General features: G+C 36.9%; 1 protein-coding gene across 4 annotated transcripts in view; it reads left to right on the top strand.

Annotated features, from left to right (window-relative positions):
• The window catches only part of HS2ST1 (heparan sulfate 2-O-sulfotransferase 1), a 175,490-nt gene that overhangs the window by 134,189 nt on the left and 22,802 nt on the right, over window positions 1-18,499 (top strand). For all 4 annotated transcript variants that reach the window (XM_058716694.1, XM_058716695.1, XM_058716696.1 and 1 more), the window contains 2 exons: window positions 3,596-3,834; window positions 14,274-14,359. In XM_058716694.1, coding sequence (XP_058572677.1) covers window positions 3,596-3,834; window positions 14,274-14,359 — 325 coding nt within the window. The remainder of the gene's footprint in view (window positions 1-3,595; window positions 3,835-14,273; window positions 14,360-18,499) is intronic.

The following is an 18,499-nucleotide window of genomic DNA, read 5'->3' as shown; positions in this document are numbered from 1 at the left end:
GTTGGGCGGGTGGTTTAGTGCCAGTAGTCCCTAACCCACCTGTAATTTTATGACTCTCAGGTTGTGCCCATGTTGTTTGGAGGTGATAGGTTTTGTGGTGGTCCTGAAATAGCTTGCATAGCAGATTCTGTAATTCATTACTCAAACATGAAGAAAACGTTACTTCAAAAAAGCATTGTAATGATTTTAAATATACTGCCTACATTCTCTAAGTGCACTGCAAATGTGCTGTAACTAATAAAGCTTCCCCACTGATTTAAGAGAGTCTCAGAAGAAGCTGTACTAACTAGATGCAGAGCATCTTTGATAAAAAAAAAAAAAAAAAGACTTTGAACTGTCAAATACTTAGCAAGTCAAGAATATGGCTATATTGCAAACACCCGTTTACTGGTTTTACATTTGTCACAGGTGGAAAGAGAGAGTATTTTACCATCAAGAGCTATTACTGTTATTATTCAACTAAGTGAGATTTGATTCTATAAACAAACATTACTAATAAAAATCCTCTTAATTTTCCACACTTTTTATCATTTTATGTTTAGGCATAACACTATGTTACTAATTATCGTGTTTGTTAAAGCAAAATAAAAACACTTGAAAAATAGAACGTGCATATAAATATATTATTTAAATGAGGAAAGTAGTGACTCCCATATTTGCACGTTTTTATAGAAATTTTTTAAAGTTGTGTTCAATATACAATGCATATAATTTAGTACACATGATGAACCAAGAACAGTGATTAATTTTTACAACATGTTTCATGGTCTGGCTAGAGTTTTATAACTTTAAAAACTAAAAAATCCACAGGGTTGCCTGGATGGCCCAGTCATTTGAGTGTTCAACTCTTGATTTCAGCTCAGGTCATGATTTCATAGTCATGGGATCAAGCCCCACATTGGGTTCTGTGCTGAGTGTGGAGCCTTCTTAAGATTCTCCCTCTCTCTCTCTCTCTGTGCCCCTCTTCCATGTTTGTGCTTGCTTGCTCTCTAAAATAATAATTAAAAAAATTCCACATACAAAACGATAACTTCTTTTTAAAAGTTTATTTTTGAGAGAGAGAGAGCGAGAGAGTGAGCGAGCAGGGAAGGGGGAGAGGGAGGAAGAGAGAGGATCTGAAGCAGGCTCCACACTGTCAGCACAGAGCCCGATGCAATGCTTGAACTCATGAACCATGAGATCATGACCTGAGCCAAAATCAAGAGTCAGATGCTTAACCAACTGAGCCACCCAGGCACCCCTTTTTAAAAATATTTTTAATTAATTTTGTGGCTAATTTTCACAGCAGTGATTGAGTATGTAAAATTTTATAAGTAGATGGAATAATTACAAAAACTGTTAATATTACAGAATCTCTTTATATATTCTGTCATTATGTATTCTGTAGATGGAATGGGTACCCAGTTGTGAAACAGCACATAAAATCTTCTTTTCCAAATACTTGGTTTTAGAAAAACTAGTGAAAGTAAATTCAGCATTGTTGCTTGTAGGTGAATCTCTTAAAGGCAATTTTATGCATGTCTGGGCTGCTAGAGGAGACCTCTCACGCTTCTGTCAGCACCTGAATGACAGCAGCACTGTTTTATTTTCCTTTGTGGAAAGAGGGCGGTGTGTGTACATAACAATATCATAATAGTTTTAGACTATGATGACAGTTTGAGGTTGTTTGGGAGATAAGATTTCTTAAAAATTATTGAATATAATAACGTGTGTAGGTTCTCAATAAATACTCTTTGAGTTTAACCTGAGACAACCTCCAAATCCTGTGTAGATGCTTATAGCCTCACACATTACCTTGATTTATAGATCCATTTGGGAAGCACTGTCGATTTGAAAAATATTATGCTTTCTATCATGTGGCATATGCTTCTTAAAAGTCTACCGTGCTTCCTTTCTCTGTTTCTTCTTAGCCTCATTCTATAGATTGTCTTTATTTGCTCCTTAAATGTTGGTATTTCCTAAGATTCTGTTCCAGAGTCTCTCTCCCATGCTACATATTCTAGATTATCTAGGCAGTTGCATTCATTTCCATGGTTTTCCCAGATGTCTTTCTTCTACTTGAATGTATATTCTGAACCCTTGACCTATGTACCCAATTATCTACATAACATCTCCTGGATGGTCCCAGGCAATTCAGTGATATGTTCAACATTAAGCTCATCTCCTTCTTTGCACATTCCCATCTAACTCTCCCAAGGGAAAATGAACACATGTATTCACATACATATAGAATGTGGACACACACACACACACACACACACACACACACACGCACGTGCACACATGCATATACATATAGAGTATATGGGCTTCTCCTCCTGTTTTGGAAAGCCCACTGCTAATATGTAGCAGGCTTGGAACTTCTATTCAAGTCTTATGAATGTGAATCCTGAGCTCAGAGTATACTTTCTATAATGTGGTGGTGACCGTGTCTTCTGAACCAAAATATAAGATATATGGTTTGACAGTATTTGAAGCCTATGCTTGTTACTGTAATTATATACCTCATTGCTTTTTTGTGTCATTTTAAGTTGTCGGCATTATGGTGGACAGACACCAGTAATACATTTAATATTAAAAAAATCACAACTCTGATTAGTATGAGACATGTGGTATGTGGTACATATGCATGCATTGTGTGTGTGATGTTACCTAATTAGGGAGATGAGATAATGCTTTGCCTTCAAGGGATGATGAAATTCCATGTGGAGGTTGAGGAGTTCACCAGGCAGCATTAGGGTATGGGGGAAATGGAAGAATGTTCAAGCGAGACAGCTTGCACCGAGATCTGGTGGTAGGAAGGTGCATAGTGTGTGTGGGCAGCTGTCTCTGTGCAAGGTAACTTGTCATCTTGGTAGAGGTTTTTATCCCCTCTTTTCTCTCTTGCCCCTTTCTTATTTCCTTATTCTAAAAAAAAAAAAAAAAAAAAAAAAAAAAAAAAAAACCTCAAAGCTAAAGTTTATATTAAATAGAGAGTAATAGTAATAGAATGCAAAAGGTAACTGCTTTTCAAACCATGTGGTAGTGATTTGAGTTAGATGAACCGTAGAATTTAAGGAGTGAACAGCCAGGACTTAGAATGTAATGCAACACCAAAAATGAAAAAGGGCTTGTGATGATGTAGTTTTTCCTCTTGTTACCAAAAATCACTCTAGCATTTATAACCACTGTCCTGCTACATTTTGATAAACCAGGGAGTAATTAAATCCTAAGTAATAAATTTCAGAATCTCTGCTTAAATTATAAATGACTCATTTTGTAAGTGCATTTTTTACCATGAAGTTTAGTATGCCATGCAATATGTCTTTGTGTGTTTGGGAATGAATTCAGGCTGTAGAAATTCTATTAGAATGTAGAGTGACTTTTGAACTACACTGATCTCTGGTCTTTGGTATTCTAAACTTGATGACTGTTTATTCTCTTGTTCTGTATATGCATATGTATTATCCTTCAAAGGTAATTCTGAGGTTTGGGTCTTCAGAACATTTCTTCAAGTACTCTTACCCATTTCTTGAGTAGGAAAATTATGTTCTAGAAATGAAAAATTATTTTCATTGTCTTTAAAAACTTAGTTCATATCTGTTTTTCTTTGCAGAAAGGGCTATTGCAAGACATGAAGTTCGAGAAATTGAGCAGCGACATACAATGGATGGTCCTCGACAAGAGGCAGCGCTAGATGAGGAGGAGGATATGGTGATCATTTATAACAGAGTCCCCAAAACTGCAAGCACCTCTTTTACCAATATTGCCTATGACCTTTGTGCAAAGAATAAATACCATGTTCTTCACATCAACACTACCAAAAATAATCCAGTGATGTCACTACAAGACCAGGTAAACACTTAGGAGATGAATAAATGTTTTCTGATACTTCCCCACTCTCTTTGTATCTCAAGAGGAAGGAACATTTTAAGAGATCTGTGTGCTGACTCCAGTGAATTGTAAGTCTCTTGGGGGAAGGACCAACCACACCTTTTCTATAATTTTACATTTTTCACAGTATTTGATACATTTCTTTGCATACTATATGTATTCAAATATTTATAAAAAGTAGTTTATTAATAGCTTTGGATTTGTGAAGAGAAAATGATGCCTTTGATATCCTTTTAAAAATATGAAAATTTTTTAGCAAGATACCCTGCAATAAAAATCATTCTGCTGTCTCATTTTATGGTAGAGAAATTTATTTATTTATTTATTTATTTATTTATTTATTTATTTATTTATTCATTCATTCATTCATTCATTCACTCACTTACTTACTTACTTACATGTTTGTTTGTTTGTTTGTTTGTTTGTTTGTTTGTTTCTGAGAGAGGGAGACACGGAATCTGAAGCATGCTCCAGGCTCTGAGCTGTCAGCACAGCTGTGTTCACAGCCGAGTACCTATGTCCTATATCACTCAGTTTTGTGACTAACCTCCTGAACTCCATCTTGTCTATACTAGTAATTTCTATAATATTAGCTACAAACTTCTGGGGAACAGGAATTGGAGCTTATATGTTTAACATAATCTTGCCTTTTAAGTTGTCAAGAAACTTTAGATAAGCAAATGGGTAGCTATGAAATAGATTTAAGAATAATGGAGGAAATTATCTCATGAAAAAAAAATTATCTCTTTAGCAGTGGTAGCACACATTTTCTCCACACCTGGAGTTCTGACTGTAATTATAAATAAATAGAATTCTCTATAAATATTGAAGGGAATGGGAATTGGGCTCGATGACGAGAAAAGATGATATTTGAAAATACTCTCTAGGATTAAATACCATATTGCAGTAGCCTTATTAGAAAGATTGTTGATAGTCATATAGTTAAGATTGTATTTATCTGTTTGACAGCAGCTGAACTTGTTTTATTTGTCACAGAATTGACTCTAATCCCATTCTTAAGTATACTTAAAATCCTTACACAGAAACAAGAGAGTAACACTGATACACAAGGTTAAGATTTGTTTTCTTAGAGAGCTGTTTGTAAAGACTAATAGTAAATGGCATATCATCTGCCCATATAATTCTTGGCTTTCTGCAGTATCTTCAATTACTCTTTTTCATAAAACCAAAAATCTACATCCATCAGCCAAACTAAATAACTCTTCTGTAAATGAGAAGAAACATGAGCTTATTTAGCTAAGTGGGTCATAAAAACTATTCATTATGTAATACTGTATATCTCAAGGGCAAGTATCCTAAATAATCAGTTTATATGTAGTGTGTGGTAGATTTTAAATTTCTTGCTTGATTGCTTTTCAAAATGTATCTTGGTTTAAAAGGAACAACTCTTAATACTCACATAGTAATTTTAGATTTAGATTTATTAGTAGTACCTTTTATTATTTCCTTCTTTATTTTTTTAAGTTTATTTTGAGAGAGAGAGCATGTGCGGGGGAGAGGCAGAGAGGGAGAGGGACAGAGAAAGAATCCCAAATGGGGCTCAAACTCATGAACTGTGAGATCGTGACCAGAGCTGAAATTAAGAGTTGAATGCCTGACTGAGCCACCCAGGAGCCCCGTAGTATTTTTTTAGAAAAGTAAAGTTATCTTGCTTATTTTGTGTCCAGCATTACAAAGTTTTATGACAGCTACAAGTATCTGACAGTGACATTGACCATTTTTTTTTATGAAGTAAGAATCTATGGAAGCTCTCCACATACGACATTTATAGGCATCATGTAGTGATACATTTTCCCAGTTACATTTGGATGAGCTAAAGCTTCTGTTTTTCTTTCAATAGCTCATGAGTTACATGTAGACAAAAAGAACATTAAAAGAAAAGCACTATCTTTTTAAAAAAATTTTTTTTTAATGTTTATTTTCGAGAGAGAGAGAGAGAGAGAGACAGAGCACAAGCAGAGGAGGGGCAAAGAGAGAGGGAGACACAGAATCAGAAGCAGGCTCCAGGCTTTGAGCTGTTAGCACAGAGCCTGACACAGGGCTCAAACCTGTGAACTACAAGATCATGACCTGAGCCGAAGTCAGACTCTTAACCAACTGAGCCTCCCAGGCGCCCTGATAAACACTATCTTAAATGCAGTGGGATTACATGATGAACAGCACTTAAATTGTGCTTGTGTAGAGAAATACTTTTTAGCTCCAGTTCTTTCCTAAATGTATTTTATACATACTGTACTAGGCATTGTACTAAATTGCTCACATGCTTAATTATTTTTCTCAAAAAATTTAGAGGCAAAGTCCAAATATTTTGAGTCTGATCTAAAACTACTGAGTGGGTAATAGCTATCTATGCATACTCTATCATCCTGAGAAGTAGTTGGCCACTCTCCTTTCAAGTTTTCATTTATTTTTGAGTATGTAGTATATACAGAGTTTGTGCTATATTCTTTGTTGAAATAGGAACGAAAAAGCAAGTCCACATCTTTGAAGAAGCTTCTTTGTAATTTACTCGGAACATAAAACATAGATGCAGGAACTATGAGGACTGTTTAAAGAAAAGATCTGGGGTACCTGGCTGGCTCAGTCAGAAGAGCATGCAGCTCTTGATCTCAGAGTTGTGAGTTTGAGCCCCACACGGAGTGTAGAAAATACTTAAAAATCTTTAAAAAAAAAAAAAAAAGGAAATATCACTTCATGATATTCTCACAAAATTATTTAATGCAAAATGTTTCTTACCAAAATGTTTAATCTAGACCTAATCTTTTTTTTTTTTTTAATTTTTTTTTCAACGTTTTTAATTTATTTTTGGGACAGAGAGAGACAGAGCATGAACAGGGGAGGGGCAGAGAGAGAGGGAGACACAGAATCGGAAACAGGCTCCAGGCTCTGAGCCATCAGCCCAGAGCCTGACGCAGGGCTCAAACTCACGGACCGCAAGATCGTGACCTGGCTGAAGTCGGACGCTTAACCGACTGCGCCACCCAGGCGCCCCAATCTAGACCTAATCTTGAAAGAAACAGAGAAATCCGTCTTGTTGGAACACTCTCTAGAATAATCATCTTGAACTCTTCTAAGGTATCAATATCATGACAACTAAACCAGGTATGGATGGGGGTAAGGCAAGACAGTCCTCTCTAGAGGTGAGGAGACTAAAGAGACATGAAAACCAAACGTCATGTGTGATCTGTAACTGGATCTTTGATCAAAAATGTCTGCTACTTGTTTTCAAATGGTTCAGAAAAAAACTGTGTGTGTGCATATGGAGAAAGAACAAAGAGATAAGCAAAGGTGGCAAAAGGTGAAGTTAGTGAATCTTAGTGCATGAGTATGCAGATTTTGACCATATTATTCTTTCATCTTTTCTGTAGTTTAGGGATTTTTCACAATGAAGAAATTGGAATAAAAGAAGAGGGAAAGTTAGAACAAGGGATTGGAAAGATAAACATTTGAGAATGTGAGGCGTGGGAAGACGAAGCAATGAGAGTGAGCCGGAGGCAGTCTTGGGAGTTATATTTGTGAGATGTGCCTTACTCAATGAATAGGCAGGAATTGGCAAGAGACAGGTAATCATTTAGCACTTATAGTTGGAAAATGAAGTTTACTCTGCTATCATGAACATACTTCTACATTAGAGAACGTCTTGTCTTTAAAGTAACTGTCAAATAGGTGTTAAGTGGCAGCATCTTTTAGGATCTTTCTGAATTCTTTTCTACACTCATATGTTTAGGTTTGTGATCATATTTAGTCCTTTTCTAAGCATTGAAAATATCCAGAATTTGCATTCTGTGTAGGACAACATAGTGATTTTTTTTTCCTTTTAATTCACAGTTAAGACACCTTCTGATCTTTGATTAATGCCTATGATTTGATTAGTTGCAGATACTGATTTTTCAAGCATCACTTTAGATGAGTGCTTCTTATCCTGTCATGTGTATATTAACCACCAGTTAAAGTATAGATTCCGATTCAGAAGACTAAGATGGAACCTGATAATGTGAATTTCTAAAAAATCTTCCACCTGATGCCAAAACTGATTCTTCTGGTCCTTGAACTATAGTTTAAGTAGCAAAATATCTAGAACACAGGTCTCAGTGGGGTTATGAGAACATACGTATTATAATCTTCATAGGATAGTGAAGCTTAATCTTTAAATTCATGTTCCCACCTCCCCAACAAAATCCAGATTCCTTACCTAGACCAACAGGCTCTTTTAAATCTAGTCCTCGTCCATTGCTGTATCCTCTTGTTTACCAGCCACACGCTGGCCTTTTGGTTCATTGTCTGCACCAGTCCTTTTCCACTTCAAGGCTTCTGCACTTAACCATTCCATCTTAGAGTGTTCTGGTTTCTCCTGATTGGCTTCATGTTATCCTTTTAACATTTCAGCTTAAATGACATCCTCTCAGAAAAACCTTGCTACCCATCCTATATATTAAATACTTCTTCCAAGTTACTGTGTACCATCAGCATTCTTTCTGGATCTTTCTTATTACTTACTCATTTGTTTACTATTGGTCTTTTCCTCTGTATAAGCTCCTAAAGGGCAGGAACCGTGTCTGTTTTATTCATTACCATATTCCTTGTTTTTAATCTTTAAATTTTTTAAAATATTTATTTATTTTTGAGAGGGAGTGAGCATGGGAGGGTCAGAGAGAGAGAGGGAGACAGAGAATCCATAGAAGGCTCTGCATTGCCAGCACAAAGCCTGACATGGGGCTCGAACTCGCAGACTGTGAGATCATGATCTGACCTGAAGTTGGACGCTCAACTGACTGAGCCACCCAGGTGCCCCAGTATTCCTTGTATTTAGAATGGTGTCTGAGACATAGTATATATGCTCCATAAAATTTTTGTTGAAAGAATGAATGAGAGAACAAATGAACTTAGGTACTGAAAGTAGTTCCTAGTTGAGCATAGTACCACTGATGATAATTACTGGCAGAATGAACCCCTTTTATCGATGGCAATGTGTTCTCCCCTTACCTCCGGTGATTTGAGACACACCCACTGAGCCTCCTGCAAAGGAAAGCCTGAACAACACAATCCTGAACTTTGGTGAAGATACTGTGTTCTGTTGCTGCCGAACCTTTCTTATGTTTTATCCAGTTATTATTCACTTTTCCTTTTTGCATAGAAAACTTTCTCTCTAGTTTAGTCTCGAAAAACTACCCACAGCTGTACAATGGATATTTATTTTAAGTATAGGCATGAGTAGGAGTTTGGTAGATAGTAATTATCCGAGTTAATAGTAGTATTCGTTCACTAGGTAGTAATTACAAAGTTGGAATTTGGCCAGGATTGTCAGGATGACATTGCTACTTTTAGATAGTGAAAACAAGTTCTTTCAGATAATCATAATGTTGAGATTAATCTTATTAAGAATGTAGGTCTAGGTGCGCTGTTGTGAGATGGTGCTTTCTTCGCTTTTTCCTGTAGCACTGGTTCAGTCTGATTCCACCAGCAAATAAATCACAGCACCACTCCCTACATTGCTTGGGTTTTCCCTAAAGGTCTCCTCTGATTACTTGCTAGCCTGACTCTGCTTGAGTTATAAAATCTGACAAAAATCACAGTTTCGGATCTGCTTCAGGCTAGCTATAAAAACATCTCTTTTCATGTAGCGTATCTAACAACTGCTTCTGAAACATCCTTCTTGATAGCCTATTTCAGTGGGGGTATGGAACTACTCTTTGAGTAAAGTCACTACAGTGACATTATGTCTTCTCCCCAAGCCACTGTTTTCAGGGTCTTCCGTCTCTTTAACTTCATTTGCCACTATTATGTTTTGCTCCCTTCGCCCACCCCTTTACCTTTCACTAGTGCCAAGTATAGTTGGTGAGAGTGCACCCAGTGAGTGCTGTAGAAGCTTGTTCACCTGATCTCGATTTCCACTCACTCCTCTGTATTCCAGAGCTTTATCTCAAGGTCTGGAGCAGAATGCCCCACTGCAGAGGAAAGCCAGAAGAGACAATGGAGCAGGAGAGGTGAGAAGGCAGCCAGTGGTAGAGCGGGAGCTGCAGTGAGGCTTCCTGACAGAGGGAGAGAAGGGGGATAGAGAGTGGAGAGGCAGGGAAACTCGGGACAAGCAGCGAAATTCATACTTTGAAAAGGAAACTTTTCAAAAAAGACTGTTCCTCAAAGGGGTTTAAAGGATTGTGATAGAACTTCAGTGGTATGTAAATGATACTTCTAAATGCTCCAAATACCCTGCAGATTAGTCTGAACTGCCACTTGAACCTTATTGACATCATTTGTTTGCTTAGCACTTTTTTTCTTCCCTGTAATGAGAAGGTAAATCTCAGCTCAGCATCTTTTGATTTATTGCTGATTGTAAATCAGCCACAGCTTTATTACTGAGACTTTAACACATCGCCCTGGTAAAATGTTTGTGAGATGAAAGGAAAAAAAAACACATGCACATACGTAGCCTTCGGTGTTGTCATAGTTGGAGATTAGCAGAAGATTCTGTGTGTTTTGAGAGACTTTAACAGTAATAGTGTAGAGAATTTAAAAGCAATAACTCACGTGAATTTACCTCAGAACGATTTTAGGAAATAAAATTCAAAAGCCCTGCATAGACATTTAAACCAGGTCTCTTACTTTTGACTGACGGTGTTCAGCACCCCTTGAGGTTACCCAAGACAGTAAAAAGGCAAGAGTAAGTCAACGGTCATTGTTGACAAATGGTTGTCCAATGCGAGAGTAATGAACAGGGTAAATTGGAAGCTGAGAGTATAATGAATGTGATCAGGAAAATAAACAGTTTTGAGAGTTTTGTCAACAGCTTTGAGGTCTTGTAGGTTGAGGAGTTTTGAATGACTGGATCTGAGGGGTTTCCTTGGCAGTGGATAAAACCTGAAATTCTCAGTGCCCAAGTTTGTTGATCAGAAACATGATACAAATGCTATTCTCCTTTTCACATCCTTCTGGGTTTTTTCCTCCTTGTTTAAATTGAACAATAATGTATTAAGGAAGTTAGCATGTGGCCTAGAAGGATGATTGGACCAAAATCTACAGTATATGGTTCCTGAGCTCCAGGTTTTTTTATCTATAAAATAAGGGGTACAGGATCTCCGAAGTCCCTTTCACATCTAAAATGCTGATTCTGTAAACAAGAGGGTTTGAGGTTGGTGACAACAGTGGAAGATGCCTGCCTTGTTCTGTTCTCCGCCATCACTAAACTTCCCTGAGTCCAACTGGAGGGCACAACCCTTTTTCTCATTTCTGTTAGGTTTTTAAAAAATTTCTTTTAATGTTTGTTTATTTTTGAGAGAGAGACAGAGTATGAGCAGAGTGGGAGAGAGGGAGACACAGAATCCGAAGCAGGCTTCAGGCTCCGAGCTGTCAGCACTGAGCCCGATGTGGGGCTCCAGTCCACGAACCGTGAGATCATGACCTGAGCTGAAGTTGGACGCTTAACGACTGAGCCACCAGGCGCCCCTCTATTCGCTTTTAAATAGTGTTTCTTGGAATCCTTTGGTTCTAGTATGCCCCAGGCATCACTGCGTGGGTAGGAGGAGACTGAGTAGGCAGGGTTTATTCTGCCCCTGTCCTCACTTCTGTTTTATGTACTGTGGGAGCTTACAAGGCAGTCTTTAAAAGTTCATTCTATTTCAGTACACTTTTTTTCCCTTATTATAAAAGCAGTGAATATGAGATATATCTTTGCTGAAGAGCTTTTATACACCTCAGGGCCTCCTCTGCAAAGCACTACAAAAACAAGCTTCGTGTAAATAAAACCAAGCTGAAGCTCCTGGGCCTACCCATGCTGAAGGCTTGCTTCTCCATGTGGTCCATTGACGTGCCATCATGTGGAGACTTGTTAGAAGTGCAGAATCTTGGGCCCCACTCCAGACCTGCTGAATCAAAATCTGCATTTTAACAGGAGTCCCAGATGATCCATTTGCACATTGAGTTTGAGAAGCCCTGCAGCAGTACAGATATTATCCAGCTTCCTGGGCTCTTCACCTCCCGTTGAAGGACACGTGCTGGATAAAGCATGTTCTTAGGAGGGTTCAGTTTAATCCTGACCATCCTTAGGAAAGGTGGAAGAATGAGGGATGCTTGAAGTTTATATTTATACCTAACTCTTATTTCCACCTGAATCTTTTACCATAGTGTACTCACAGTTTGTACCATTGATCCGCTCTAACATTTGGTTTATGTAACACTGTTTTCTCAGATTCCAGTCTAGCATCTCCTTTCATTTCTCTCCCACACCATCACATCCCCATTAAATCTAGGCTTCTGGGAAATAAAGCTGAGTTGCTAACTATGCCTTAAGTACCCTTAAACCACCATTTCCCATTCCTTTTCTCTTTTCCTTCTTTTCTGTTTCCCCCTCATTTTCGGCTGAAGTAATGGAGCTGATTTTCACAGAAGCAAAAGCTTATATGAAATAATTACTAGTAAATGGCAGTTATAAGGACTTTTCATATTCAACATGTAAAATTTTTTAAGGATTCAGTTTTTGGGTTATCTAATTTTTCATTTTCTGTTTGTTTTTCATTTGCAATTTGGTATTTTTATTTTATTTGGTGCCTTCCTTAAACAGATAGGGAACAACATGAGAAGCTCAAATCACACATTTGGCTCTTTTTTTTTTTTTTTTTTTTTTTTGGTGGGGAACAGTCATAAATATCTGCTAAAATATAATTTTGTATTTTTTTTTTTTGAGAGAAAACAAGTTGGGGAGAGCAGGGGGAGAGAGAGAGAGAATACGAGAATATGAGAATCTCAAGCAGGCTCCACACTCAGCTTAGAGCCTGACATGGGTCTTGATCCCACTGGGATCATGAACTGAGCCGATGTCAAGAGTTGGATGCTCAACCAACTACGGGGCACTCAGGTGTATTTTCTAAGGCAACATAATTTTATCATCTACATGATGGTAGTAGTTTTCAGATTTAATTTAAGGGTGTTGTGTGTGTATAAGATAATAAGATAAGGTTCGTATCACTTCCAAGAGCTCTGTTACTTCTTTTCTTTTTTAATTTTTTTTTTAATGTTTGTTTATTTTTAAGACAGAGCATGAGCGGGGGAGGGGCAGAGAGAGAGGGAGACACAGAATTCAAAGCAGGCTCTAGGCTGTCAGCACAGAGTCCAATGTGGGGGCTCGAACTTGTCAACTGCAAGATCATGACCTGAGCCGCAGTCAGACGCTCACCTGACTGAGCCACCCAGGCACCCCAGAACTCTATTTCTGTTAGCATATGAGTTATTAATGCTTCCCCTAAAAAATAAATTTGCTCAGAACCTTCTGTTTTTCCCTAGTTCACATTCTCTGACATATGGCTGCTTCTGCACTGTTTTGTGCTCTGCCCTACCAACAGGCCTTTTCTAGGAGGTAGCCATCATCATTCAGTGCTATTAATTTATTGACTAATCTGGTAGAAGTGGTCCAGAATATTTCCATATGACTAACTATTCTAAAACGTAAATGAAAGATTGATAAATTGTCAGAAGTATGCAGTTGATAGGCCTGTGCTTTAGAGGCTGTGGTCACAGCTTGCAGATGCTTTCAGTGCAGTTTAGGGTGCTGGGCCCCCTACTCATTAGCCCTTCTCTACCCCCTAACCCGCCCCTACACTATATCTAGTCCCTAGAAGATTCTTTGCCACTTGCTGTTTATCATTCAGAAATTTGCTTATCAAAAACAGATGCCATTTTTCTTTGAGAAATTGTGTATCACTGCTCTTTTATAGCTGGTGATACTTAGGCTTATCAAGTTCTGTATTAACCAGTTCTTTAAATTTTTAAAATATATTTGCAGTAAAAGAATTTTTTATTAACTAATCTTTTGCATACTTTTAATTCCAGCAAATTAAAATAGTGATAGTGACATATTTAGATTTTAAAAAATTTTTTCTATATCACATCTCTAATTTTATTAACCTTTTTTATCAACAATCTTATGATATCTTTAGTTCTTTAAAGTTCTCTAATTAATCATCATCTTTAATCATTTTGGTTTAAGGATTACTTTTTTTGTTTCATTCTTTGAGCCATTAATATGATTTTTTGTGAATAATGAGTTTCTGGGAGTCAAAAACAGACTTGAGCGCGTGTGTTGGTACCCACCCTCCCCTCACCCCTTGTGAATTACTCACTGTGCAGCATTGTAAATGATTGCATTGTGTGGGTTTTTCAGGCTTCTGTCTCACTCTTTTCTGAGTGTGGTGATAATAGCTCTCTCTATGATGAATTGGTAATTACAGATCACACTGTGCTCTCCTTAGTTGAAACCTGTGTTTCAAGCTCTGTAATTGTCAAACTGGTGTGATTTGTTTTAAAAGCCTAAATGGAAACTATTTTACTATCATCAAATTTCATTTTTCTTTAAGTTGAACTTAAGTAATGAGTGTGTTCTCCTATTTTAGGTACGCTTTGTAAAGAATATAACTTCCTGGAAAGAGATGAAACCAGGGTTTTATCATGGACATGTTTCTTATTTGGATTTTGCAAAGTAAGTTATACCTGAAATGACACACTGAAGAATGCTTTGTACCTTAGCAACCTAAAAAGACACAAATGTATTAAATTGTTACTATTTTGATTTTTAAAAATGTACTACTGGCTTGCCTTTGCCACTTTTAGATAATGTAATTTAAATATACCTTCTAGTGTTTTACTGCCCTCTAGTGTTCATAAATTGAAAATTGTCATATTAATTTTGGAAATTCAAATTAGACTAAATGCAGGTAATACTCTTTAAAGTTATTTATCATTATTCTGTTTATGTGTCTTTTACAACTAAATGACACTATTTTAGGAGAGCCCCACGTTTTAACCTAGAGGCCAGTCAGATTCTGACTTAACACATCATTGACCGAGAACTGAGAAAGCGGAGAACCCCATCACACAGTTTTTGGTTTCCCAATGCCTCTGCATTTCAGCCAAGACATAGAAAAGTATACACTTTCTTTTAGGCCACCTTGTGTTTGTTTTAAAATTGTGGTGTATTCAAAAGAGACTGTTAAAAAGATGGTGATTTTCCTTTATGGTGATTTGTCTGAAACGAGATAAATAATTCTCATTTTCCATATTTTTGGGGTGGAATGGGTTCAGGGTATTCCTATCATAATTCTCTCAAGAAAAGTTCATAAAACTCCAGGCATTTGCATGGTATGCAAGTCCTGTGTGGCTCCCCCTGGAGTCTGTGCCATATTAAGATACTGTTCCAAAAACTGGGCACAAGGTGTGTTCTAAACATGGGCTACTCTGTGAATCCATTTGAATGCTTTTTCACAGCACATAGTGTAGCATTATATAGTAAAACCTCAAATCCAAATCTTTTCCTCAATAACCTGTACTAACTTCAAAGACACATCTAAAATGTATTTTTAAAATGATTTAAGCTCAGACATGGTCCCCTCAGTCATTTCATTAGCAGTCATGACTTCAAAGTAATATACTGTCTCGTGTTTGTCAACTCCAGAGAACATTCTGTGTAAAATTTGAAAATTAAATTGATATCCCAGTCATTTTAACTTCTTGAATTTGAAAAGAAAAAGAGTTGAGTGAATTATTACTGATTCAGATACTAAACCTTAACTTTTTGAAAAGCATGTAATTAAAAGGGAATCTCCAGAATATTATGTACATGAAATAATATATTCTTATTTCTAGCTCCACGGTACTCAAGATGTTTCCGTAAAATGGTAGCTTTAAAGTTAGATGTACATTTTTCTGTAAATAATTCATAATGCAATATTGAAAACATTTTATGGGCAGCTTTAAAATAAACTAATTATTTTTTCCTTGCAGAGGCACTGAACCAATTTCATAAACTCGATTCATATGCATATTTTCCCTGAGGGCTGCATTATCCTTCAATTGAATGTTTGTTACTCTTTCACCTAAATGATTTATTTTTTCCAAATACAGCTTGGTTTCTAATACTTGAGGTTTCCATTATTAAAATAATATATTGAGTGCTTTTGCTTTTGGCAAAAGTCTTGTACTTGAAGCTCTGGTATATGCTAGGGTTCTTGCAGATGAAAAAGTTACAAAATTTCTTGAAAAGATTAATCTCATTTATTAAATACTAACGAATATTTAAATGATTTTGAGTATTTTCATAATGGGTCTCATGCTATTAGAGGTTAAAAATATTGTAAAACATTTCAACGGACTTTTACAAGATTTTAAATAAACACCTAAAAGAAATCACCTAGAGGAAATGTATTTTGATGTATATCATCAAGAACTATGGTAGATGTAACTAGTATCTTTTAAAATAAATTTTAGTGTAACAGGCATACTCACCATGAATGACTAAGAGGAAAGAAACATAACCTTACTAATTTTTAAAATACTTTATTCTTCAAAATGTATTCTGGACTGCCATAGTACTTTGTGGAGTCCACTAAAATACTTGCCTTTAGGAGAAAACAGTTGAATTTGGTGAAAGAAATATTTAATCACATAGCTTTTCATTTGTTTTAAAAGAGTCCCTGAAAAGCATATAAACTTAGTATGACCCCAGAAACCCAGGAAGCAAGATAAAGAAATAAAAAATGAAAAGTGGTTTCTGGTTTAGACCAATCACTAAGAAACACACATTTTATATATAAACCTATATGTGCTCAAGCCATGTTTTGGTTATATTTACCTGGTTTTATTCAGGACTTTAGCATAATAACAGAAATATCTTTGTTCCAAGTTTGTATTCCTGTCCTGTCTTGCTCCTTTCTGTCTTAGTCTCATTCTTGATTTTTTTTTACTCTCGATTTTTTTTAGCATATTTCCTCATTCTTTTTAGTGTACAATTACGTTTTTTTTCTATTCAGTTAGTGAACACCATAATTTTAAAGTAATGCAGATATGATCATTAATGTCATGAATGTAGAAATTTTCCACTTAAAAAATTGTATAGGTTGGACATTTTCAAAATGTCCTAGAGTATAGGCCACATGAAGTTGAATAAGTTGTAGTTCTTGTCTTCAGTGAGTTCACTGAAGCCCCATTTTCCCCCCGGAATTATGTTTTATTATAAACAGTGAAAATATTACAGATCATCCTCCCTTTTAAATTCATACTCCTAACCAGCACCATCTATTACCTCCACTTTGACTTTTTTCAGATTTTACAAAATAAAAACATTAGAACATCTCTTTGGTTTATTTCAGTGACATTTGCCTTTATAGAATAATATTCAGCTAAAAGAAAACTGTTCATGCTGGTTTCGATCAGTCTGCTGAGATTGTCCATGACCTAGCTACCTATGGCTAACATGTCGGTATCTGTCTTAGCTATTTGGAAATGATTTTTGGTACAGCAGTTTTATTCAGGTACATGTCAGGTGTGTACCTTTGTGGTTGTCCCCAGGAAAGAGTATGGGTTTTTATCACTGTCATTTGGTTTGTCCACATCACCCCTGTTGTCTTTTTCAGAACAATTAAGGTCAATCAGTAAAGCACAGATACGTCAGGACAAGAGACACATAACTGAGTGCTTCACTAGGTCTAAGGTATCCTAGAGAGTAATAAAGTGACAATATTTTAGGCCTAATATAGTTTGTTGGTCTATGGATTTATGTGAGATTGTCCATTTTACCCTGTAATTCTCTCCTGAGCCGGTTGAAGTCAGCACCATTTTCTATAGCTTTCAACAAATACGTCACAACACTAGAGAAACATTCCTTATTTTAATCATTACAGGCAATATGCGAGAGTTGCCATTTTATTGACCTCGTACCACCAGCCCTTTTTACAGCACTGATCCTGTAGACTGCTAGGGAGCTGTCTCTGAAGCCAGCCAGACCTGCAGTTAAATCCCTTCGGTTCCTTACCGGCACGTTACTTCAGGTCTGCGTTTTCCCCGTTTATAAAGTGAAGATAATTAAAGTAACTACTTCATGGTGGTTGTGAGGATTAAATATGATAATGTATATGAAGCAGTAGGTTCTGTGTCTCATGCAAAGCAGTGTTATGTTCTTTTAAAATTCTGTCTCCTTTCATTTATTGCATTGTCCTACCGGTGTTTTCTTCTTCTCCCTACCTGAATCTGTGCTGGCCCTTCCTGTTCCCAGCTAAGGTATTGCTCAAGACTCTTGTCTTTGCCTCCATTATTCCCTTTTGGGAAGTTTCCCCGTGTTTATTTATCAAGACATGGAAGCCAGAACCTAGAGTCCTCTTGGACAACCCTTTTCTTCACCACATACTTTTAATTAGTCACCAGGTCTTTTGAGTTTGGCTTCTTTCACTTAGCATAGACTTTTGGCATGCATCCAATTTATGCATATTGGTAGTTAATTCTTGGATGAGTAGTATTCCGTTGTGTGCATATGCCACAGTCTTTATCCATTCACCAGTTTCTGCATACTTGGGTTTCCAGCTTTTGTTGATTATGAATAAGGCTGCGGAAACATTTGCACGTAGGTTTTCTTGTGTTTTTGTTTTTTAATCTTTATTTATTTTTGAGGGAGAGAGAGAGACAGAGCGTGCACAGGGCAGGGACAGAGAGAGAGGGAGACACAGAATCCGAAGCAGGCTCTAGGCTCTGAGCTGTCAGCGCAGAGCCCGACGTGGGGCTCGAACCCACAATCCTTGAGATCATGACCTGAGCTGAAGTCGGACGCTTAACCGACTGAGCCACCCAGGCG

This window comes from Neofelis nebulosa, chromosome 2, assembly GCF_028018385.1.
Source record: "Neofelis nebulosa isolate mNeoNeb1 chromosome 2, mNeoNeb1.pri, whole genome shotgun sequence".
NCBI classification, from domain to species: domain Eukaryota; kingdom Metazoa; phylum Chordata; class Mammalia; order Carnivora; family Felidae; genus Neofelis; species Neofelis nebulosa.
This window is presented reverse-complemented; position numbering and strand designations above follow the sequence as displayed.